The 19,502-nt window shown below is 46.3% G+C and overlaps 1 protein-coding gene across 1 annotated transcript; it reads left to right on the top strand.

Moving 5' to 3' along the window:
• The first annotated feature begins 5,213 nt into the window (after positions 1–5,213).
• On the top strand, positions 5,214–16,050 carry LOC117058703 (membrane primary amine oxidase-like). The gene is made up of 4 exons (XM_033170039.1): positions 5,214–7,031; positions 8,821–9,106; positions 10,904–11,033; positions 15,547–16,050. Exons 1-4 carry the CDS (start codon positions 5,462–5,464, stop codon positions 15,829–15,831), a joined length of 2,271 nt encoding a protein of 756 aa, XP_033025930.1. The 5' UTR covers positions 5,214–5,461; the 3' UTR covers positions 15,832–16,050.
• Positions 16,051–19,502: the final 3,452 nt, after the last annotated feature.

Consider the following 19,502-nt stretch of genomic DNA (forward strand, 5'->3'; position numbering starts at 1 on the left):
ACTACGTCACTGCCCCTGCCCACTTAACCTTTCCCATTTCTCCAGCTTTTCATACTGCTGCCCCACACACCTAGACACAGAAAGCATCACGACTCTGCAAGTAACTGCAAAACTCCCAGTGCTCCATTCAGGACAGGACTTTGGAGCAGAAGTCCAGATTCCCACTCGACAGAATGAGTTTGCCTTACCACATTCTGAAGCACATCTCAAGAGGAGGATTCCTGGAAGACCATCGCATCCAGAATCTAAAATTGCCTAACTGCAATACTAAAAACTTCCCAGTCCCAGCCTAAAAGCTGTTCATCCATCTTGTTGACCTTCTCAGGCACTCTGCAACTTGGCTTCTGGGTTTACTTCTCCAACCCATAGCAGTTGCTGACTAGCACATCTGTCATCTACATCCCCCCAGGCTTATCTCAAGTTTTTCCGCAAAGGGCAGCTGAGGTTCGGTTGAACTTTCTTGGTGTGCTGCACGGCATGGCTTCCTGTCGCCTGGTAATGTGTTGTTCTGATTTTGTTAGGAGTGCTACTGCTATTTTCTTTTCTTTTCTTTTTGCAAAATAATTTATTTATCAGCTGTTCAACAAAGATATACAACAAACATTCCAACTGCAAGTCACAATAAAAACTTTTCCAAAAAGAGAAAAAAGAAAAACATTGTCAAATATTGTCATCAAGTTGTTGGGCTATTGTACCATTCCTTTCTAAATTATTACATAAGAAAAAGGGGAAAAAAAGAATTTCTGTATTAATTTGGATGACATTAACCGAACATCTCCTTTCATCAATCCATATATACATGACAAGCAAAAGAAAAAAAATAGAGAAAAAAGAAAAATCAATCAAATGCCCTCACCCCCTCCCTTCCCCACATAAAACAAGACTACATAGTTCGAGATTGAAAAACAATATCAACCCAAAACACAAGACAAAACAAAACAGAACAAAACAAAACTCAACCCTCTTGACTTCCTGTCAAACCCAAACGTAAAACTCACTCTTGCTTATGAGTGTAAATCAACCTGTCATCTTATCTTTATAAAACTCTTTATTTCACTACCATCTCGTCCAGTGCCCCCATTTCACTTCGACCCCTTCTTTTCCATCACCAAGACTATTGAAAAGCTGTCATGGTTATCCTTCCCTTAGTGTACTTTTCGACATATATTTTATATCTAACCCAATTATCTAGAAATTTTTGCTTTGATCCCCCTCTTAAACTGTTAGTCATCTGGGCCATTTCGGCGAAGTCTTGCAGTTTGTTTTGCCACTCTGTTATTGTAGGTGGCTCTTGTTCTTTCCACCTCTTTGCGATTATAATTCGGGCAGCTGCCGTAGCATACAGGAAAACCTCCCTTACTTTAACTGGGATTTCATTACCTACAATACTCAATAGTAGAGAATCAGGTTTTTTAAGGAATGTGATTCCTAACATTTTCTTAATTTCCTCATAAATCGAATTCCAGAATGTTTTTATCTTCTGGCATGCCCACCACATATGGAACAAGTCTCCATTGGTCCCCTCACATCTCCAACACACATTAGGTGATCCTTTATAAATTTTTGACAATTTTGAAGGAGTGAGGTACCACCTGTGTTGGATTTTCATCATGTTTTCTCTAATATTAGAAGAAGTCATAAAATTCATACTAACCTTCCACAGGTGCTCCCACTCCCTCATCATTATCGGTCTTCCAATGTCTTGTGCCCATCTCACCATGGAGGACTTCACAGTCTCTTCCATTACTTCCCACTCTAATAATAATTGGTAGACTTTTGAGATTACTTTGTTGTTGTTCTTTATTAGATCTTTCTCCAACCTGGTTGTCTCTTTAGCAAACCCCGTCTTTTTATCTTGCTGGAACACTCCGTACAGTTGATGGTAATCCAACCCCCCCCCAATTGGTCTTTAATCTCTTCATACTTTCTTAATTTTAGTTCTCCTTCCTTTTCTGTTAATAACACATTGTATGTGAGCCAGCTAGTTCTCATATTTCTTCTTTTAAGTGCCTTTGCCTCTACGGGGGATATCCATTTTGGCATTTTTGGTTCTAATAATCTTTTATATTTTTCCCAGGTTTTAAATAGGGCGTTCCTGATTATATGACTTGTGAAATTTTTGTGAAATGCGTATTTTCCATAGTGTAGGTATGCGTGCCATCCGTATCGAAGATCGTGTCCTTCTAGATCTAACAATTCGTTATCACCGAGTAGAAACCATTCTTTCAGCCACGCGAAGCATGCGGCTTCGTAATAAATTTTAAGATCGGGGAGTCCAAATCCCCCCTTTCTTTTTTATCTATGAGCACCTTATATTTTATTCTTGGTCTCTTACCCGCCCATATAAATTTTCTTATCTCCTTAATCCACTCCTCTATTGATGTTAGTTTCCCTATTATTGGAATAGTCTGATACAAAAAGAGTAATTTAGGTAGTACATTTGATTTTACTGTTGCTATCCGTCCTAGAAAGGAAAGCTTTAGTTTGTTCCAAAATATAAGATCTTTTAATTCCTTCCCAGCATCTTTTGTAGTTATCCTCAAAGAGGTTTATATTTTTGTCTGACAACCAAATGCCCAGATACTTAATTTTGGCATATATTTTAAGTCGCGTTATCTCTTCAATTTTGTTTTTGTCCTCCACCGAAACATTTTTAACTAATAATTTGGTCTTATTATAATTCAATTTGAATCCAGAGACTCTACCGAAATCTTTCATAATTTCTAAAGCTTTTACCAGACTTTCTATTGGTTCTTCTGTGGTCACGATTAGATCGTCCGCAAAGGCCTTTAGCTTGTAGGAATTCTTCCCCAATCGAATACCTTTAATACTTTCTTCTTTTCTAAGTTGATTATTTAGTATTTCCATAGTTAAAATGAATAGCTACTGCTATTTTCTGGGACTCTGTTCAATCACTTCAGCACACCCATTTCACCCAAAGGGGAACAAGTGGTTCAAGCGAAGCACCCATCTCCATCATGTAAGTAAAGCCCAGGACCCACAGCCTACCCAGACCGCTGTGTTATTTTAGGCGCATGCGGAAATATGTCAATGATGTATTAATAGTGCATTTGGCATCGATTTATACGGGGCTGTCCCATACCCGCCAACATTTCTCTGATGAAAATAGGGACGTCCTACTCCATAATGATAATTTTACTATCTATACCCCACACACCTGACTGGGTTTCCCCACCCACTCTAGGCAGCCTCCAACATATATAAAAACATAATACAGTGGACCCTCCAGATATGAACTTAATTCATTCTGGGGGTCCTTACGTATCCCCCAAAAGTCCGCAACATGAGGCGCCGCTTCTATGACACACGTGGCACAATAGAGGGCTTCTGCGCATGTGCACAGAGCGTTTTTCCACATGCGCACGCGGCGAACCCCGGAAGTATACACTTCCGGGTTTGCCATGTTCGCGACTTGAAGGTAACGTAACCCGAGGGTCTACTGTAAAATATTAAACATTTTTTTAAAAAAAACTTCCCTATACAGGATTGTCTTCAGACAGCTTGTGGGTTGGATAACTCCATACCCTCCAGCATTTCTCCAATGAAAATAGAGACATCCTAAGGAAAAGTGGGGCATTCCAGGATCAAATCAGAAAGCAGGACGGCTTCTCTAAATCGGGGACGTCCCTGGAAAATAGGGACACCTGGAGGGTCTGCTGTCCACACATAATCCAACTGTATTGGTTCTGGTATGCTTCTCCAATGTTCGCACATTATTGCATCCCTACATTAACTTTCCCCATTCTGTTGTCCATGTTCCTGCCATTCTCATTTCCCCCTCTTTGTGAGCTACTTATGCTATGACGCCATGCCAACCTATTTTCATTTGTGTACTTTTGTTAACACTCATGCTTATTTGCAGACCTCCCCCCTCAGGAATAGGAGTATACAGCATCACCAGGAAATGTGGGGTTTGTAAAAAGGGACAAGCTTCAACCCCTTCTTTTTCCCTAAGTGTAAGTTAGTTAAAACAAAACAAAACAAAATTCCTTCCAGTAGCACCTTAGAGACCAACTAAGTTTGTTCTTGGTATCTGAAGAATTGTGCATGCACATGAAAGCTCATACCAAGAACAAACTTAGTTGGTCTCTAAAGTGCTACTGGAAGGAATTTTTTTATTTTTATTTTTGTTTTGACTATGGCAGACCAACACGGCTACCTACCTGTAACTATCAGTTAGTTGTAAAGGTAAAAAGGTAAAGGACCCCTGGACAGTGCAGTCAAAGGTGACTGACTATGGGGTTGTGGCGCTCATCTCGCTTTTAGGCTAAGGGAGCCGGCGTTTGTCCACAGACAGCTTTCTGGGTCATGTGGCCAGCATGACTAAACCGCTTCTGGCGCAATGGAACACCGTGATGGAAACCAGAGCGCACGGAAATGCTGTTTCACTTCCCGCCACAGTGGTACATATTTTATCTACTTGCACTGGCATACATTCGACCTGTTAGGTTGGCAGGAGCTGGGACAGAGCAACGGGAGCTCACCCCGTTGCAAGGGTTCAAACTGCTTACCTTCTGATCGGCAAGCCCAAGAGGATCAGTGGTTTAGACCACAGCGCCACCCGCGGTATTGTGTTGTGACACAATACCACTATGCTTTCATTTTTACACATATGTAAGTTTTGATGTTCAGGCTGAGATTGCTGTGCTAGTCTATCCCTTATGTCCACACAAAACCCCACAGGAGTGGCAGGGTGTTGACACCAACAAGAAGAATGTGGAGGACACATTTCAGCACATTGCCAAGGTGCTCTTGCACTAACCAAATTTTTAGCGGGTGCAAATCATATTAAAAGTGCAATCACGTTTAACTGCCCCCAATAGCATCGTGCATGCAATTCATGACATCTGGAAGGAGCCTTGGATTCAAATTCTAGGTGGAATTTCATTCTTCACTGCTCTCGTCTCCTTTTTAATAACTGAACACACACACACACACACAAACACACACCCTGCTGCTGAAGCAAAGGCTGGTTTCCAAGAGTATGAAAATCAAGCCCATTAATATGTCTGGGCGGGGAGAAATAAGGGACCTCTGAACTAGAATAACCAACAGAACATTCAGTTCAGGGAACTTCCCATAATGGGGACAGACGAGGTGATCTGCCATGCTCTCCGTGAAGGCACCCTCAGGCCAATGGCGCAGTGGCAGACTGTGACTGCCACAGAGTGTCCCCAGATGTCTCACTCTCTGGTGTTCAGATCTATGACTGCGTAATAGATCTACTCTGTGATGAACCAGCTGTTCTGATAGGGTGGTCCTTGTTGTTTTGTTACTCACGTACTTCAGGCCTCTTCCTTTTGGCCTCTACCTAATCAACTAGCATTTCCTGGATTGAGTCATTTCCCCAGCTGCGTTGACCCAGCAGCCAAATGAGCGGTCACTGGGACGGACTTGGTGAGAACAACTTGACGGGGCTCTGAAGCATTCCTTTGCCGCGATGAGCCCGAAAGCCCTGCTCGTTCTCCTGCTGCTCGCTCTGGTTACCATTTTTGCCTTGGTGTGCGTGTTGCTGACCAGGAGGGAGACACTTGTTCACTGTGCTGCAGGGTCTCAGGATTCCCTGAACGGAAAGCACAATGACCACAGCCTGGTATTTGCTGACCTGTCCACAGAAGAGATGGCCGTGGTGCTGAAGTATCTGCAGACTCACCTGGGGCTGCCCTTGGTGGATGCTTACCACGCCAACTCTTCTGATAACTGTGTTTACTACTTGGATGTGGAGGTGCCCCGCAAGGAACAGGTGCTGAAATTCCTTGATCATGGAGGGCCAAAGCCTGTTCGACAGGCGCTGGCTGTGGTCTACTTTGGAAACCAGGCAGAACCAAACATCACAGAGTACGTGGTGGGCCCGCTCCCGGCGCCAACGTACCATCGGGATGTGACGGCGGAGAAATATAGAGGCAAGTTATCTTACCACGGCCGAACTGTGATGGGGAACGAATACGAACAAATTGGGAAATTCCTACTGGGAGGGAAGCTTCTTGAGGCTGCCACTTTCTTTCATCAGGTGTTTGGTCACAACGGGAGCGACTTTTCGCCCCTCACCTCGGCCCCCCGGGGGTTCCAGTCTGGAGATCGCGCCACCTGGTTTACCATGTTCCAGAATATCAAGGGCTTCTTCCTGCATCCGGTGGGATTCGAGCTGCTGCTAAACCACAGCAGCCTCAACATCTCTCACTGGAGCGTGCCAAAGGTGTTTTATAATGGTCAGTATTATGATGGTTTGCAGGAGCTGGAAAAGGAATTCAAAGCGAATCGCGTGAAAGTGGCAAAAGTCATGAGAGTCTCCTCTGACGGGGGGTTTGCTTCAATCGACCGCAGGGTCCCCTCTCTGGGATCTGGTCCTTTGCACTATGAGCCCTGCGGACCGCGCTATAGTGTAAAGAACAACCAAGTCATTTCCCCATCCTGGAGTTTTGCTTTCAGGATGGACGTGAACAGAGGACCCAGTATCTATGACATCCGATTCAAGGGCCAAAGGATTGTCTACCAACTCAGTGTGCAGGACGCCATGTCTGTCTACGGCTCCAACTGCCCTGGTGGGATGTCCACCCGATATATGGATGTCAATTTTGCCTTGGGGAGGTATACTTATCCCCTCGTCCGCGGAGTTGATTGCCCTTACTCTGCCACTTACCTTGACGCCGCTTATTTAATTGAGGCCTTGACTCCAGAGGTGCAGAAGAACTCCATCTGCGTTTTTGAGCAGAACGTGGAGGCCCCCTTCCGGCGGCATTACTCCAACCTCCATTCTCTCTATTACGGGGGCTTGACTGCCTTTGCGCTGGTCTTTCGTTCTGTAGCTACTATGGGGAACTATGACTATGTCTGGGACTTCGTTTTCCATCCAAACGGTGCTATTGAAAGCAAAGTCAGAGCCAGTGGGTATATAACCTCATCTTTCCTCTATGGTGATGGGCTGGACTATGGCAACAGAGTTGCAGAGCACACCCTTGGGACGATCCACACTCATTTCATCAACTACAAAGTGGACTTGGATGTGGGAGGTAAGGTCTTGGCAGTATGAAATGACTTTGAACACGGCACTTTTGCTCTGTCTTCTGCCGTTGTTGTCAGCTCTGCTTCTTGCCGCTGGGTGCTTTCTCACCCTTCCCACCCCACAACCTAGGGGTGCCAGGGGGCCTCAATTTCCACCCTGTTTCGGGTTTGTTGCAACAAGCACCGTTTCCATTCTGCTGCGGTTCAGCTTCCACTGAAACCTTAGCTATTCATCTTGCTATCTGTTATGGCCAGAAACACATGCAGTTAATTAAGTAATTACCGGTAATTGCACAGTTAATTTCAGTGGGAGGGATATGTCAAAACCATGCAGGAAATAACCACTTGTGTAACATTTGCAGACTGGGGAAAAATAATGATAGTAAATGCCACTTGTATTTGCTTGCACAGTTTCCATTACTGACCTCGGACAAACATGCAAATTGGCTGTTCCCGTTTCTGGTGGAATTTGCTGACATTCCTCCTAGATCCCCATGAACTGAGTGGCAAAGTTTCTTCCAGGAGAGGGCAGCATTGGATCAACCACATCTATATACTGCTTCATTGCCCTTTGTGATAAGAACAACCTGTGTCTGGATTTCCCAAGTCCATCTAAAATAATGCTTTTGACTGTGATTCCATGGAACTCTTGGGTTTGATTAGCACCTTCCACTCACCCTACCTCACTGTAAAGCTTCGATTTTAAGTCTACAGTTATTCTAGTTCGTTTTTTTGTTTTTTTTGCCCTTGCTGAGCTTGTAATCCATACATGATGATAAATCCAACACATTAGGCTTGTCTCTCCACTGTTTCGGCATGCTAATAATAATAATAATGATGATGATGATAATAATAATAATAATAATAATAATAATAATAATAATAATAATAAACAATGATTTTATTGTTTATACCCCTCCCATTGGGCTGGGAAGCTCCCAGTACATTTTTTTTAAAGATGTCAAACATTAAAAACTTCCTGAGACAGGGCTACCTTCAGATGTCTTCTAAAAATTGTATAGTTCTTTACCTCCTTGGCATCTGATGAGAGGTCATTCCACAGGGAGGGTGCCACTACTAACAAGGCCCTCTGCCTAATTCCCCGTAGCTTCATGTCTCACAGTGAGGGAACCTCCAGAAGGCCCTCAGAACTGGATCTCAACTGTGATCGTGGAAATGCTCCTTCAGCTATCCAGGGCCAAGCCTGTTTAGAGCTTTAAAAGGTCAGCACCAACACTGTGAATTGCCCTTTGAAATGTACTGGGAGCAAGTGAAGATCCTTCAGGACCGGTGTTATATGGTCCTGGCAGTTGATCTCAGTCGCCAGTCTAGCTGCTGTATTCTGGATTAGTTGTAGTTTCCGAGTCACCTTCAAAGGTAGCCCCACATAGAGCGCATTGCAGTAGTCCAAGCGGGAGATAACCAGAGCATGCACCACTCTGGCGAGATAGTCTGCGGGCAGGTAGGGTCTCTACCGAATAGCTCCGCCAGTATGGACATATACAGTGGTACCTCGGGTTAAGAACTTAATTCGTTCTGGAGGTCCGTTCTTAACCTGAAACTGTTCTTAACCTGAGGTACCACTTTAGCTAATGGGGCCTCCCGCCGCCACCATGCGATTTCTGTTCTCATCCTGAAGCAAAGTTCTTAACCTGAGGTACTATTTCTGGGTTAGCGGAGTCTGTAACCTGAAGTATCTGTAACCTGAAGCGTCTGTAACCCGAGGTACCACTGTACGAAGGATATTGAGAATATAAATTTTCACTACCGTTCTACCCTCGCCATCCCTCTTTCTAGGTGTTCAAAATTCCTTGGTAGCCAACGACATGACTTTTGAAAAAGTGAAGGCGCCTTGGAGCCCTGAACACGAGATCAACCGGATGAAATTGGTGAAGAAAGTCTTAGACACCGAAGACAAGGCTGCCTTTCGCTTACACGACGACATGCCAAGATACATATATTTTGCATCAAAAAGCAAGAACAAATGGGGCCATAATCGTGGCTATCGGATCCAGCCCATCAGCTTTTCTGGGGACCACCTTCCAGAGACGGATCCAATGGAGAGAGCTATCAGTTGGGGCAGGTAGGGTTTGCTGCTTATGTGACATCATAGACCAGGCATCCCCAAATTCGGCCCTCCAGATGTTTTGGGACTACAACTCCCATCATCCCTAGCTAACAGGACCAGTAGTCGGGGATGATGGGAACTGTAGTCCCAAAACATCTGGAGGGCCAAGTTTGCCTATGCCTGTCATAGACCCATCCTCTAGTCATTCTCTTCCTGTCTTTTTCCCATGGTTCTTCCCAGGGGCGTAGCTAGCCGCTGGGCTGCTGGGGGCGGCAAGCCCAGCGGCACCAATGGGGGCGGGGCGTTGCTCTGTGCGCATGATGTCATGACGCATGTGCATGGAACAATGCTTCCGCGCGGACCAGTTGACCCGCCCCTCTCCTGCTGCGCTCCGTGAGCGGAGCCATCCCGGGGAAAGGAGAGGGGTTGGGCCAGCGAGGGCGTGTCATTCCCCTCGCTGGCCTGCCCCTGTCCTTTCCCCCCGGGCTCCGCTCCCTGAGCCCAGCGGGCAGGGAGCGGATCGGCGGCGCGTGGGAGTGGTGGGAGGGGCCGCCACTTGTCACCCCACGTGCCACCGTTCGTTCGTCGCCCCGGGAGCAGCAGCACCGCACACTGTGCGTTGCTGCTCCCGCGGCGACGGAGCGAGTGGCGGTGCGTGGGGGTGACATGCGGCGGCCCCTCCCACCACTCCCCACGCACCACCGGTCACCCTGGGAGGAGCAGTGAGCACCCCGTCCGTGCAGCGCTGCTGCTCCCGGGGTGACGGAGGGAGCGGCGGCGCGTGGGAGTGGTGGGAGGGGCCGCCGCTTGTCACCCCAATCCGCCGCTTGTCACCCTGTCACTGGGGGCGTACCGCCCCTACCACCCCTCCCCAGCGACGCCCCTGGTTCTTCCATCTTTTCTCAAACCAAAGTCCAACCTTTTCTGGAAGAGCATCACAATCTCCACATATGTAGATGCCTCTAGCACTATTCTGTTGTTGCTTTCGGGCTTTGAGGTGGGCGATGACATTAACTGGGAAAATAAACCTATCGTAGCTCAGCACACATTGTTTATTCCCTTTGCAGTGGGTGCCATTTTATGACCCACTTTTTTCTGGTCACTATCATCAACCATGTTGCTAAAAGGGTGCAGACCAGAAATATATTTTGGATAGAAAGACAGACTTTATAACATCATTAAGGCATTGTAGAAGTATCTACGGTGGCACCTTGGTTTTCGAACGTAATCCGTTCCAGAAGACCGTTCGAGTTCCGAAACGTTCAAAAACCGAAAACTCAGTACGGAAGCCTCAATACGGAAAACTCAATGCGGAGTTTCATGTTCAACTTCCGAGGCGCATTCGAAAACCAAAGCACTTACTTCCAGGTTTACGGCGTTCGAAAACTGAAATGTTTGTCACCGGAGATGTTCGGAAACTGAGGGACCACTGTATATATTTCATTTAAAAACATATTTGCTGGGGAAGTGTTTAGCACCCAGCCACACAAAGGCTATAGTGGTTGCAAGTTTCAAATGGCCCACTCGCAGCACACAGAACCCCTGATAGTGCGGGAAATCAATTGCATATTTCTGCTTTGGAAGAGCAGTAAGGAGCCACCTCACCTGTTGGCAAGCATCCCATGTCCCAATTTCAGGAGAGCATCCACTATCTTGTCAGCTGCGGTTGGCCACGAGCAAAGACAAAGCGTCATAGCATGATGCTGGGCCTCATACGTAGGAAAGTGGGGATACAGCTCAGCTTCAGCGATGCTTCATTTTGTTTTCTATTGTTGTTGCTGCTGCTGTTTTTGTTGCTACTCTGCTTTCCAGGTATAAGCTGGCTGTCACCAAGCGCAAGGAGGAGGAACCATATAGCACCAGCATCTATAACCAGAATGACCCCTGGACACCTTCAGTTGCCTTTGCTGACTTCATAGATAATGAGACGATTGTCGATGAGGTGAGTTAACACTCTCTGCCGAAGCTTCTGGTAATCTGTACAACCTCCATAGAACTAGGCAGGATGTGGACTCAAACCAGAAACTAGATGCTCGACAAATCTATTACACACCTGTTTCTCTTATCATATGGCCATTGGTTGCTATTAGCTTGTCAAGCAGGATGTAAAGGGGAATAGGTTTCAGTGCATCTTTCACACGTCTTCGAAGTAGAAATATACGTTTGAAGCAAATCGGGGGGGGGGTTCTGAACCTTTGTTTGCTAGTTCACATAGATGGAAGGATTGGAGGCAGCATTTGCAGGAGAGAATCAACAGCTGGTATGCTTGAACCTACCGTACTGCGAACCACTGAGCCTCTTGGGCTTGCCGATTGGAATGTCGGCGGTTCGAATCCCCGCGACAGAGTGAGCTTGCGTTGCTCGGTCCCAGCTCCTGCCAACCTCGCAGTTCAAAAGCATGCCAGTGCAAGTAGATAAATAGGTACCACTGCAGCAGGAAGGTAAACGCCGTTTTCCGTGCGCTCTGGCTTCCATCACTGTGTCCCGTTGCGCCAGAAGCGGTTTAGCCATGCCGGCCACATGACCCGGAAAGTTGTCTCTGGACAAACGCCGGCTCCCTCGCCCTGAAAGCGAGATGAGTGCTGCAACCCCATAGTCGCCTTTGACTGCACTTAACTGTCCAGGGGTCCTTTACCTTTACCTTACTGCCAGTACCTCCCAATATATTAGCTGGATTCTCTCCCTTTTCTGATTCCAAGACTGGATAAAAAAATTGACTGGGGGAGAACTGGTGTTCTCGGGAGAGTTAACCACTCCCCATGCTGCCTGCTAATGAATACCTCATTGCCTCCGCATTAAAACTGCATCAGTAAATGCAGGATTAGAAACCACCATAAGGCTTTTTGTCTTGTGTGGAATGCAAAAAAAATGTGAGTTGGATCAATGTTTTCCATGTGTCATGCTCATCCTCCTAAGCGCAGTTGCCATCTCTTAGGAAAGAAGTGATTAATGTGCGGCTAATAATAATACTTTTGGTGTGTCGTCTTGACCTTAATGTTCATTGAGCTCTCACATAAATGGAAGAACAGGCCGCTCGACCTTTCTCTGTGGGATTTGAGACGTGAGCCCAGCCAACCCAGCAGCTGAATGTTATAGAATTCTTGGCTTGTAATTCTCGGATGCATTTCTGTCAAAGGAAATGACTGTAAACAGCAAGCGCTTTCCCTCCTGTGGTTGTTCCTGCATTTTGAAAGCTGCCTGGAAAGGCTGGAGAACTGATTTGCTGGCTGTGTGGCCCAAATCCATTTAACTCGCTAAATTTCTTGGCACGGGTACCGGTAAGTGCATACCCTCCAACATTTATCCGATGAAAATAAGGACATCCTATTCAACAACAACAGCAACAACAAATTTATTATTTCTACCCCGCCCACCTGACTGGGTTGCCCCAGCCATTCTGAGCGGCTTCCAAAATACATAAAAACACAATAAAACGTTAACCATAAAAAAAAAACTTCCCTATATGTACAGGGCTGCCTCCAGATGTCTTCTAAAGTTTGCTTAGTTACTTATCTCTTGGGCTCGGAGGGTCACATAACTCCATACCCTCCAACATTTTTCCTATGAAAACAGGGGCGTCCTAAGGAAAAGCAGGACATTCCAGGATCGAGATGGCTTCTGTAAATCCGGGACTGTCCCTGGAAAATAGAGACACTTAGGGGGCCTGTCTTGTGTCTGTGACGCTTGAATCCAGCACTGATGTGTGGCAGAGTCATAGGCTGCAAGGGTGCTAGATAGGGAGACAATTGCATATGAGGGTGATGGACAGGAATCTCCATAGGGGAACCTCCTAGACAGGAAACACCAAAGAATCCTGTTAGGAGCCACCAGCACCTGTTTTCTATATTGTGATTTTTTTGTTGTGAACCACCCTGAGGTCTACGTGTACAGGGCGGTATACCAATTTTGTGGGATGTAACATCACAGAAAGCAGTCAGATACAACATTTCCTGTTTGCCCAGAGTGGACACTCAGGGGGATGTTACTCCAGCCAGGAGGACTTCCTGCGACACCTGGTCTGGAGCATCCTCCCCCTGCGTGTGACCAGGTAGGTGGGCGTGACCCTGGCAGACCCCATAAAAGGGCTGGTCATGCAGCCATCTTCCTCTTGATGTTCTTTTGCTGTCTGCTGGCTCTCAGCCAGCAGCACATGCACTCAATCCCCATATGGGATGAACCCCCACTCTCTTCTGTGACTACAAGCTAAAGCCTGCCTTCAGGATCATACTGTGAACTGAATGTAAGTAAACGTCTTATTGGCCCAAATATAAGCCACACTTTTTTTTTTCAAAATTCCGACCATGAAAAGTTAAAGTGTGGCTTAAATTCACGACGTTATAAAAATTGGCTTTTACAATATTGCTGCTTCTACATTTGCCATTTACGGGTGTGAGTGCCTGTGGAATTTTAAGGGAGCAGCTTGTATTCGGCTATTGTCTTTTCCCCCTTTCCCCCCATGAATTTTAAAGGTGCAGCTTATTTGCAGGTGCGGCTTATATTCGGGCCAATACATTACTTTTAAAAGAAGACTGTTGTGCCTTGATTCTTTTTAAGAGGGAACAAAGGGGTTTTACCAGGAGCAAATCCAATCTGGACAAGCCAGACATGGATTGCTTAACTCCAGAGATTCTAAGGAATCTACCAGTTAGCCTCCTGCAGTATACAGGGAATGTGCTCTGCTACCAGCTCAGTAGTGTGAGCGAGGAAGGGTAGTATTTAATCGATATATCCTCTCCTACCATCATCATCATCAACAACAACAACAGAGGCAGAATCTGGACCCTTGTGGGCACAGTCTCCTGAAGCCTCTGACTGCCCATCAAGGCAGGGAGCACACCAGGAGGAAGGCTATGGGACAAAGGGAAACTCTGCGTCTTCAGGTCATAGACCTTTAAGGTTCTGGGATTTTGTATGCGAGAGTTAGGAGCCTGGGGTTCCAGACTCAGACCTGAGCATGATGCTTTGGCATATACTCTGACTCGAGCTTCTCCTTTCCCACGGCGGTTTCTGTGCTTTGAGATCTTCCCAATAGGCATCTTGTGACATTTTCTTTTAGATTTTGTCCCTCTTTCAGCAATCTCGTCCCATCTTTGGCTTCCTGAGTTGAAAGTATTTGATTCCACAAGCTTAACTTTTGGTCAGTTTGGGTTGTGCCTTGAGCCTTGAGGCAGCATTCAATTAAATTATGGTGTGAGTGCACTTTGACGTGCTTTCGAACTGCTAGGTTGGCAGGAGCAGGGACCGAACAACGGGGTGAGCTCCCGTTGTTTGGTCCCTGCTCCTGCCAACCTAGCAGTTCGAAAGCTCATCAAAGTGCAAGTAGATACCGCTCCAGCAGGAAGGTAAACGGCATTTCCGTGCGCTGCTCTGGTTCGCCAGAAGTGGCTTTGTCATGCTGGCCACATGAACCGGAAGCTGTACGCCGGCTCCCTCGGCCAGTAACGCGAGATGAACGCTGCAACCCCAGAGTCGGACATGACTGGACCTAATGGTCAGGGGTCCCTTTACTTTTACCTTTACCTTTACCTACAATTGGACTTTCATAGAGGGGAGATAATGTCCTGTTGCCCATGGAAAAAATCATTGTGCTGGTGAAATGTTCATCTTAGCTCTACATTGAATCCCTCCCTTTTGTGTCTATTTACAAACCTACATGTTGAGCAGATTATTGTGGGAGTACAAGCAGGCAAGGAGCCACCACACAATACCAGTTCATCCCTCACGAAATAGAAGCCATTTGTCAAAAGCTGCTTTCACAAATTGGCTCCAGGCATAGAGGCTACCCCACTCCCAGGTTACGGGTGCACGTCAGAAAGTTAGAGCAAAGAATTTTCCGGCTTTTGCTAATTGCTCATTGACCCACATCTGTTATTTTCCATCCACCACCAGGCTGCCCCAAACTTCAGAGAGCTGTCTTTGAACCCATGTTAGTGTGGCACATGTTGAAAAATGGCTTCTTTGAGTTTCAGAGTAGACTGGGGTCACATGTTTAAAATGCTCTTACAGCAGCCAGAGCGCTCCCCACCAAAGAATCCTAGGAACCGTAGTTCACTAAGGATTCTGGGAACTGTAGTTCTTTGCAAGGGGTAAGCTACAGTTCCCAGCATTCTTTGGGGGAAGCCATGGCAGTGAAAGTGGCATAAATGTGCCCTCAGCTGTATGATGTACAGTGGTACCTCAGGTTACAGACGCTTCAGGTTACAGCCTCTGCTAACCCAGAAATAGTACCTCAAGTTAAGAACTTTGCTTCAGGATGAGAACAGAAACCGCGCTCTGGCGGTGCAGCGGCAGCGGGAGGCCCCACTAGCTAAAGTGGTACCTCAGGTTAAGAACGGACCCCCAGAACCAATTAAGTTCTTAACCTGAGGTACCACTGTATGTGTGACTGCCCCTGAATCATCGCTGCACCCTTTCCTCTTACCAGATGCCATAAACCGTTGTTTTTCCCTCCCCAGGACCTGGTGGCCTGGGTTACCACGGGCTTCTTGCACATACCACATGCGGAGGACGTCCCCAACACGGTGACGCTTGGGAATGCAGTTGGGTTCCTCCTGAGGCCCTACAACTATTTTGATGACGACCCCTCCATCTATTCCCCGGATGGCGTTTTCTTCACCAGCGAACAGGACCCGACTTCCTGTGACGTCAACCATCTTGCCTGTCTGCCGAAGACAGCTTCATGCTTACCCAACCTCCCGCCTTTCACTTACGAGGGCTTCCAAAACCTGACAAGGCTCTGAGGAGCTCTTGACTCTGGGTGGGCGGTTGGCAGGCAGAGGGATCCGTGTGGACAGCTCAGCGTGAAATTAGTATGTAACCAGGGCAGTTACTCCTAAGCAGTTATCTCCCTGCCTATTATCTTTCAACCCAAATCTTAAGCCTTGCTTGCGTGTATTGGACAAGTTTGGACAAATTATATTTGCACTCCCAGACACATTGCTCAACTGAAATTTACCCTTTTCACCAGTCACCTAAACGCTCGTATATCTTTTCCCTTCTGGAGATCTCAATAAGCGTAATCACCCCTCTGGACTGGCTGACTTTGAACAGCGGTTCTCCCTCCAAAAGGAACTCCGTAGGGTGCAATACTGGAAACTGGATTGGCGATTTTTAACAAAGAAGTCTTAGCACCTTCACCAAGCCGCAATTCCTGTAGTTACACTGATGTAAATCAAAATAGGAAATTCTTTCCAGTAGCACCTTAGAGACCAACTGAATTTGTTCTTGGTATGAGCTTTCGTGTGCATGCACACGAAAGCTCATACCAAGAACAAACTCAGTTGGTCTCTAAGGTGCTACTGGAAAGAATTTCCTATTTTGTTTCGACTATGGCAGACCAACACGGCTACCCACCTGTGATGTAAATCAGGCATGAGTTTGCAGTGAAGATCTGCTTGCTCGTTTGCTTTCTTACTAGCAATCTGGGACTGCCCGGGAATCAAAAGGTAGTGAGACAGACACAGTATTCCGGGAGAAATTGGCATGTCTTCTTTAACCATGATGTGAGTCTGACTTCATGTCATGACTTTACAGATTGCTTTACAGTATTCTTGCACAGTTGCTATTCTCTCCCCATCCAGCCCAGTGGATTTAGGTGAGATGCCCATCTTTAATATGAAATAAAAGAATTAAGAGCACAAGTCTTCTGTAATTTCAGTAATATTTTCCTTTTTTAAAAAAAATATGAAATTGAGACAGGGTGTGTGTGGAAGCGTTTATATATTTTTATTTTTAATGATCGTTTCAGTGGGCTGGGTAATCAGCACTCTCGACAGCCAGCTTTTGCTATACCGGTAACTTGCAAAAACTTCTCTCTTTTTAGCTCAACCCTAGAGGGAGAGAAAAGCATTTCTGTACCTGCAAGAGATGAGAACACTTCGAAACCGGTACCACTGCCCTACGAATGTGTGGCATCACCAGGACACAAGTGGGGGGAGGGGGAGGGAGAAGGAGAAGGCATAACCTCAAAATAATGTTGCCATGCGAAGGAAACTTTAATGCAAGGTGTAAAATACCCAGTGTGTTCCAGCCAGAGCTGCTGCTGCTGCTGCGATACTCCAAAAATAATGCCTCATTTTCCCCTGAAGGTGTAACCTGTAACGGAAAATCCCAGGTGTGGAACTGCCCAGCCACCTGGCCCTTAGGGATAAGCCCACTGGTTTCTGCGGAGTTAAATAAAAGAAGTCCAGCCACTGGAGCAAGGACAAAACAGGGTTTATTGCGCAATAGGTTACAGTCAAACTGCACACCCAGAGCAGCGTTACAAGAACTTTTAAAAACTCCTATCATATCCCAGAATACAGTTTGGAAACATCATCACTACATCGCGAAAGGGAAGGGTTATACATGATTGACATATAGGAAAAACAAGATTAGCATATGGGGGAAACAGAACAATATCAGGGAGATAGCCCTGGGCCAATGTGAATGGGTGTTAAGTATTGGCAAGGATACCTTGAGCACTTATCTGGGAGAGAACAATGGGATTCTGGCTGAGGGATATTAGCCCAGTGGCTTCCTGAAGCACCCAGAGATTACCTGCTGAGGCATTTCCCTGTGTACGGTGGTCTCTCGCCTACTGGATCATGGCAGAGAGATGGGTCCCCTTAAGGGCATCACTCCATACCCCAAATGAGTTTACTCAGAAGGAGACTTTGCTTAAGTGACCCCCCCCATAATTTCCGTAACAAACCTGAAACACAACAAGCATTTTAAACCTTGCGTTAAAAGTTTCCTATTGATCTCATCTCAGCACCGTTTTGAGGTTCTACCTCCTTTTTTTGATCACTTGCGGTCAGTGCTATTTTTCTAGAAAAAGAGGTGGCAGAACTCACCGTGAATGGCTCTTTCTCGTAGAATGGCAATGGCACCCACCACAGAGTTCTTCCAGCTGAGAAAAAACTCCCTGATTGCAGTTGCGAATTCCTTAAGTGGAACCATAGCTGTGCCCTCATGGGTAAAATGGCTTCCTGAGGGGTGTTTCCGTTTTTCATGTTTTTGCTTGATTTGATGAAGCCCAGCCACTGGTATGTTTTGACACCTCAGCAGGGTAAGATGAAGGTTCTTGGCAGACACTGTGAACTAGAAAAAACTAAACTGTACATCTCTCTGAGCAAATTAACAAATAAACAAACAACGAGCCGCACTCTTAAGCCTCCTTTGTCCAAAGTACTGTGCTGGGGGCGGGGGGGGGGCGGGTTGAACATGGCTCCAAGTCTTGCGGAGCTCAAGGTTGCTATTTATTTAATTGTTTGTTTGTTCGTTCAGAAGATGCATACCGCTTAACATTTTTGGCAATAAAATGAAATCCCCAAGTGGTTTGCAGAAGTTATAAAAGCAAAACACAAATAGGTCAGAATACAATAAATGCATTTCAAGCCCAGAATTTAAAACAAGTCCACAACTGAATTTCAGTAGCTTATGTTTAGCTGGTCCTCAAGAGGGTCGGGGGGGGGGATGGGGGAAACTGACGACAGGCCTAAAAAAGTCCTGTTCCTTCAGGTTTGGCTTTTCCAAATTTCAGAGTCGTGTGCCTTATTTTTGGTGCTGTTTCTTTTCTGCAAGTGACCAGAGATGTACCATTTTTCAGGCAGGCAAGTATCCAAGGCTGTGTGAATTAAGACCTATGGTGGCAGTTGGAAAAGTACACCGAGTGTGTTACGGATTGCAGGTTTTCAATGTCCCAAATCACCAGCACACATTTGGAACGGTTCCTAAGAAGCCGTTTCATTTCCCACTGAGTAACAGGAAAGTGCTTTCAGGTACATTATATTACCCTTCATTGCAGCCCCATCTTGAAGTGTGTGGCTCTTGCTCAGAAACCCAGTGGGGGGTTTGTTTTTGTTTTTTTAATCAAGGAACTGAGAGTTACATAGACAACCCACCACGATGGCACAGCTGGCTCAACAGTAAACTGAACACATATTCTTATGGGTTGAGTGCCAAGGTAAATCTGTGTTTCTGGGGCTGGACCAGGGCAGTGGGGGTGGGCAATGTGAACATGGTGGAAATGAGCTTTTGAGCGGTCTGAGAAAAGGGCAGAAAGGGGTTTCTGCCGGGGAGCAGGCGTCATTACTTTCTCGGCTTGGGAGGGATCAGGTTACAGAAACCTCCCAACATCATTCTCTCTGAGGGTCTCTGCTAAATCTGGGTGTTTTGCCTCTCTGGGGCCTTCCTTAGCCTGGCGTTCTCTCCAAAGACTTCTTAGACCATCATCCTGAGCCAAGAGCAGCTTGGGCTTATGGTGGATACATAGCTGGGCAGAGAGAGAGAGAAAGCCTGCCTTTTATAGCCTCTGATGAGCCTCCATGCATTCCTAACTCTGAACCCTCCTCTAATTCTGAACAGAGCAACAGCTTTCCTCCCTCCCTCCCTCCCTCCTTCCCTCCCAAGCCGTTTCCTGCAAGGGTTG

Source organism: Lacerta agilis, chromosome 14 (assembly GCF_009819535.1).
Source record: "Lacerta agilis isolate rLacAgi1 chromosome 14, rLacAgi1.pri, whole genome shotgun sequence".
Lineage (NCBI taxonomy): Eukaryota > Metazoa > Chordata > Lepidosauria > Squamata > Lacertidae > Lacerta > Lacerta agilis.

Excerpts from the sequence above, each read along its gene's own strand:
- LOC117058703 (XM_033170039.1), top strand. The coding sequence starts at position 5,462 with ATGAGCCCGAAAGCCCTGCTCGTTCTCCTGCTGCTCGCTCTGGTTACC. Across the intron at positions 7,032-8,820 it reads AGTGGACTTGGATGTGGGAG|GTGTTCAAAATTCCTTGGTA; the intron begins GTAAGGTCTTGG and ends CCCTCTTTCTAG. Across the intron at positions 9,107-10,903 it reads AGAGCTATCAGTTGGGGCAG|GTATAAGCTGGCTGTCACCA; the intron begins GTAGGGTTTGCT and ends TCTGCTTTCCAG.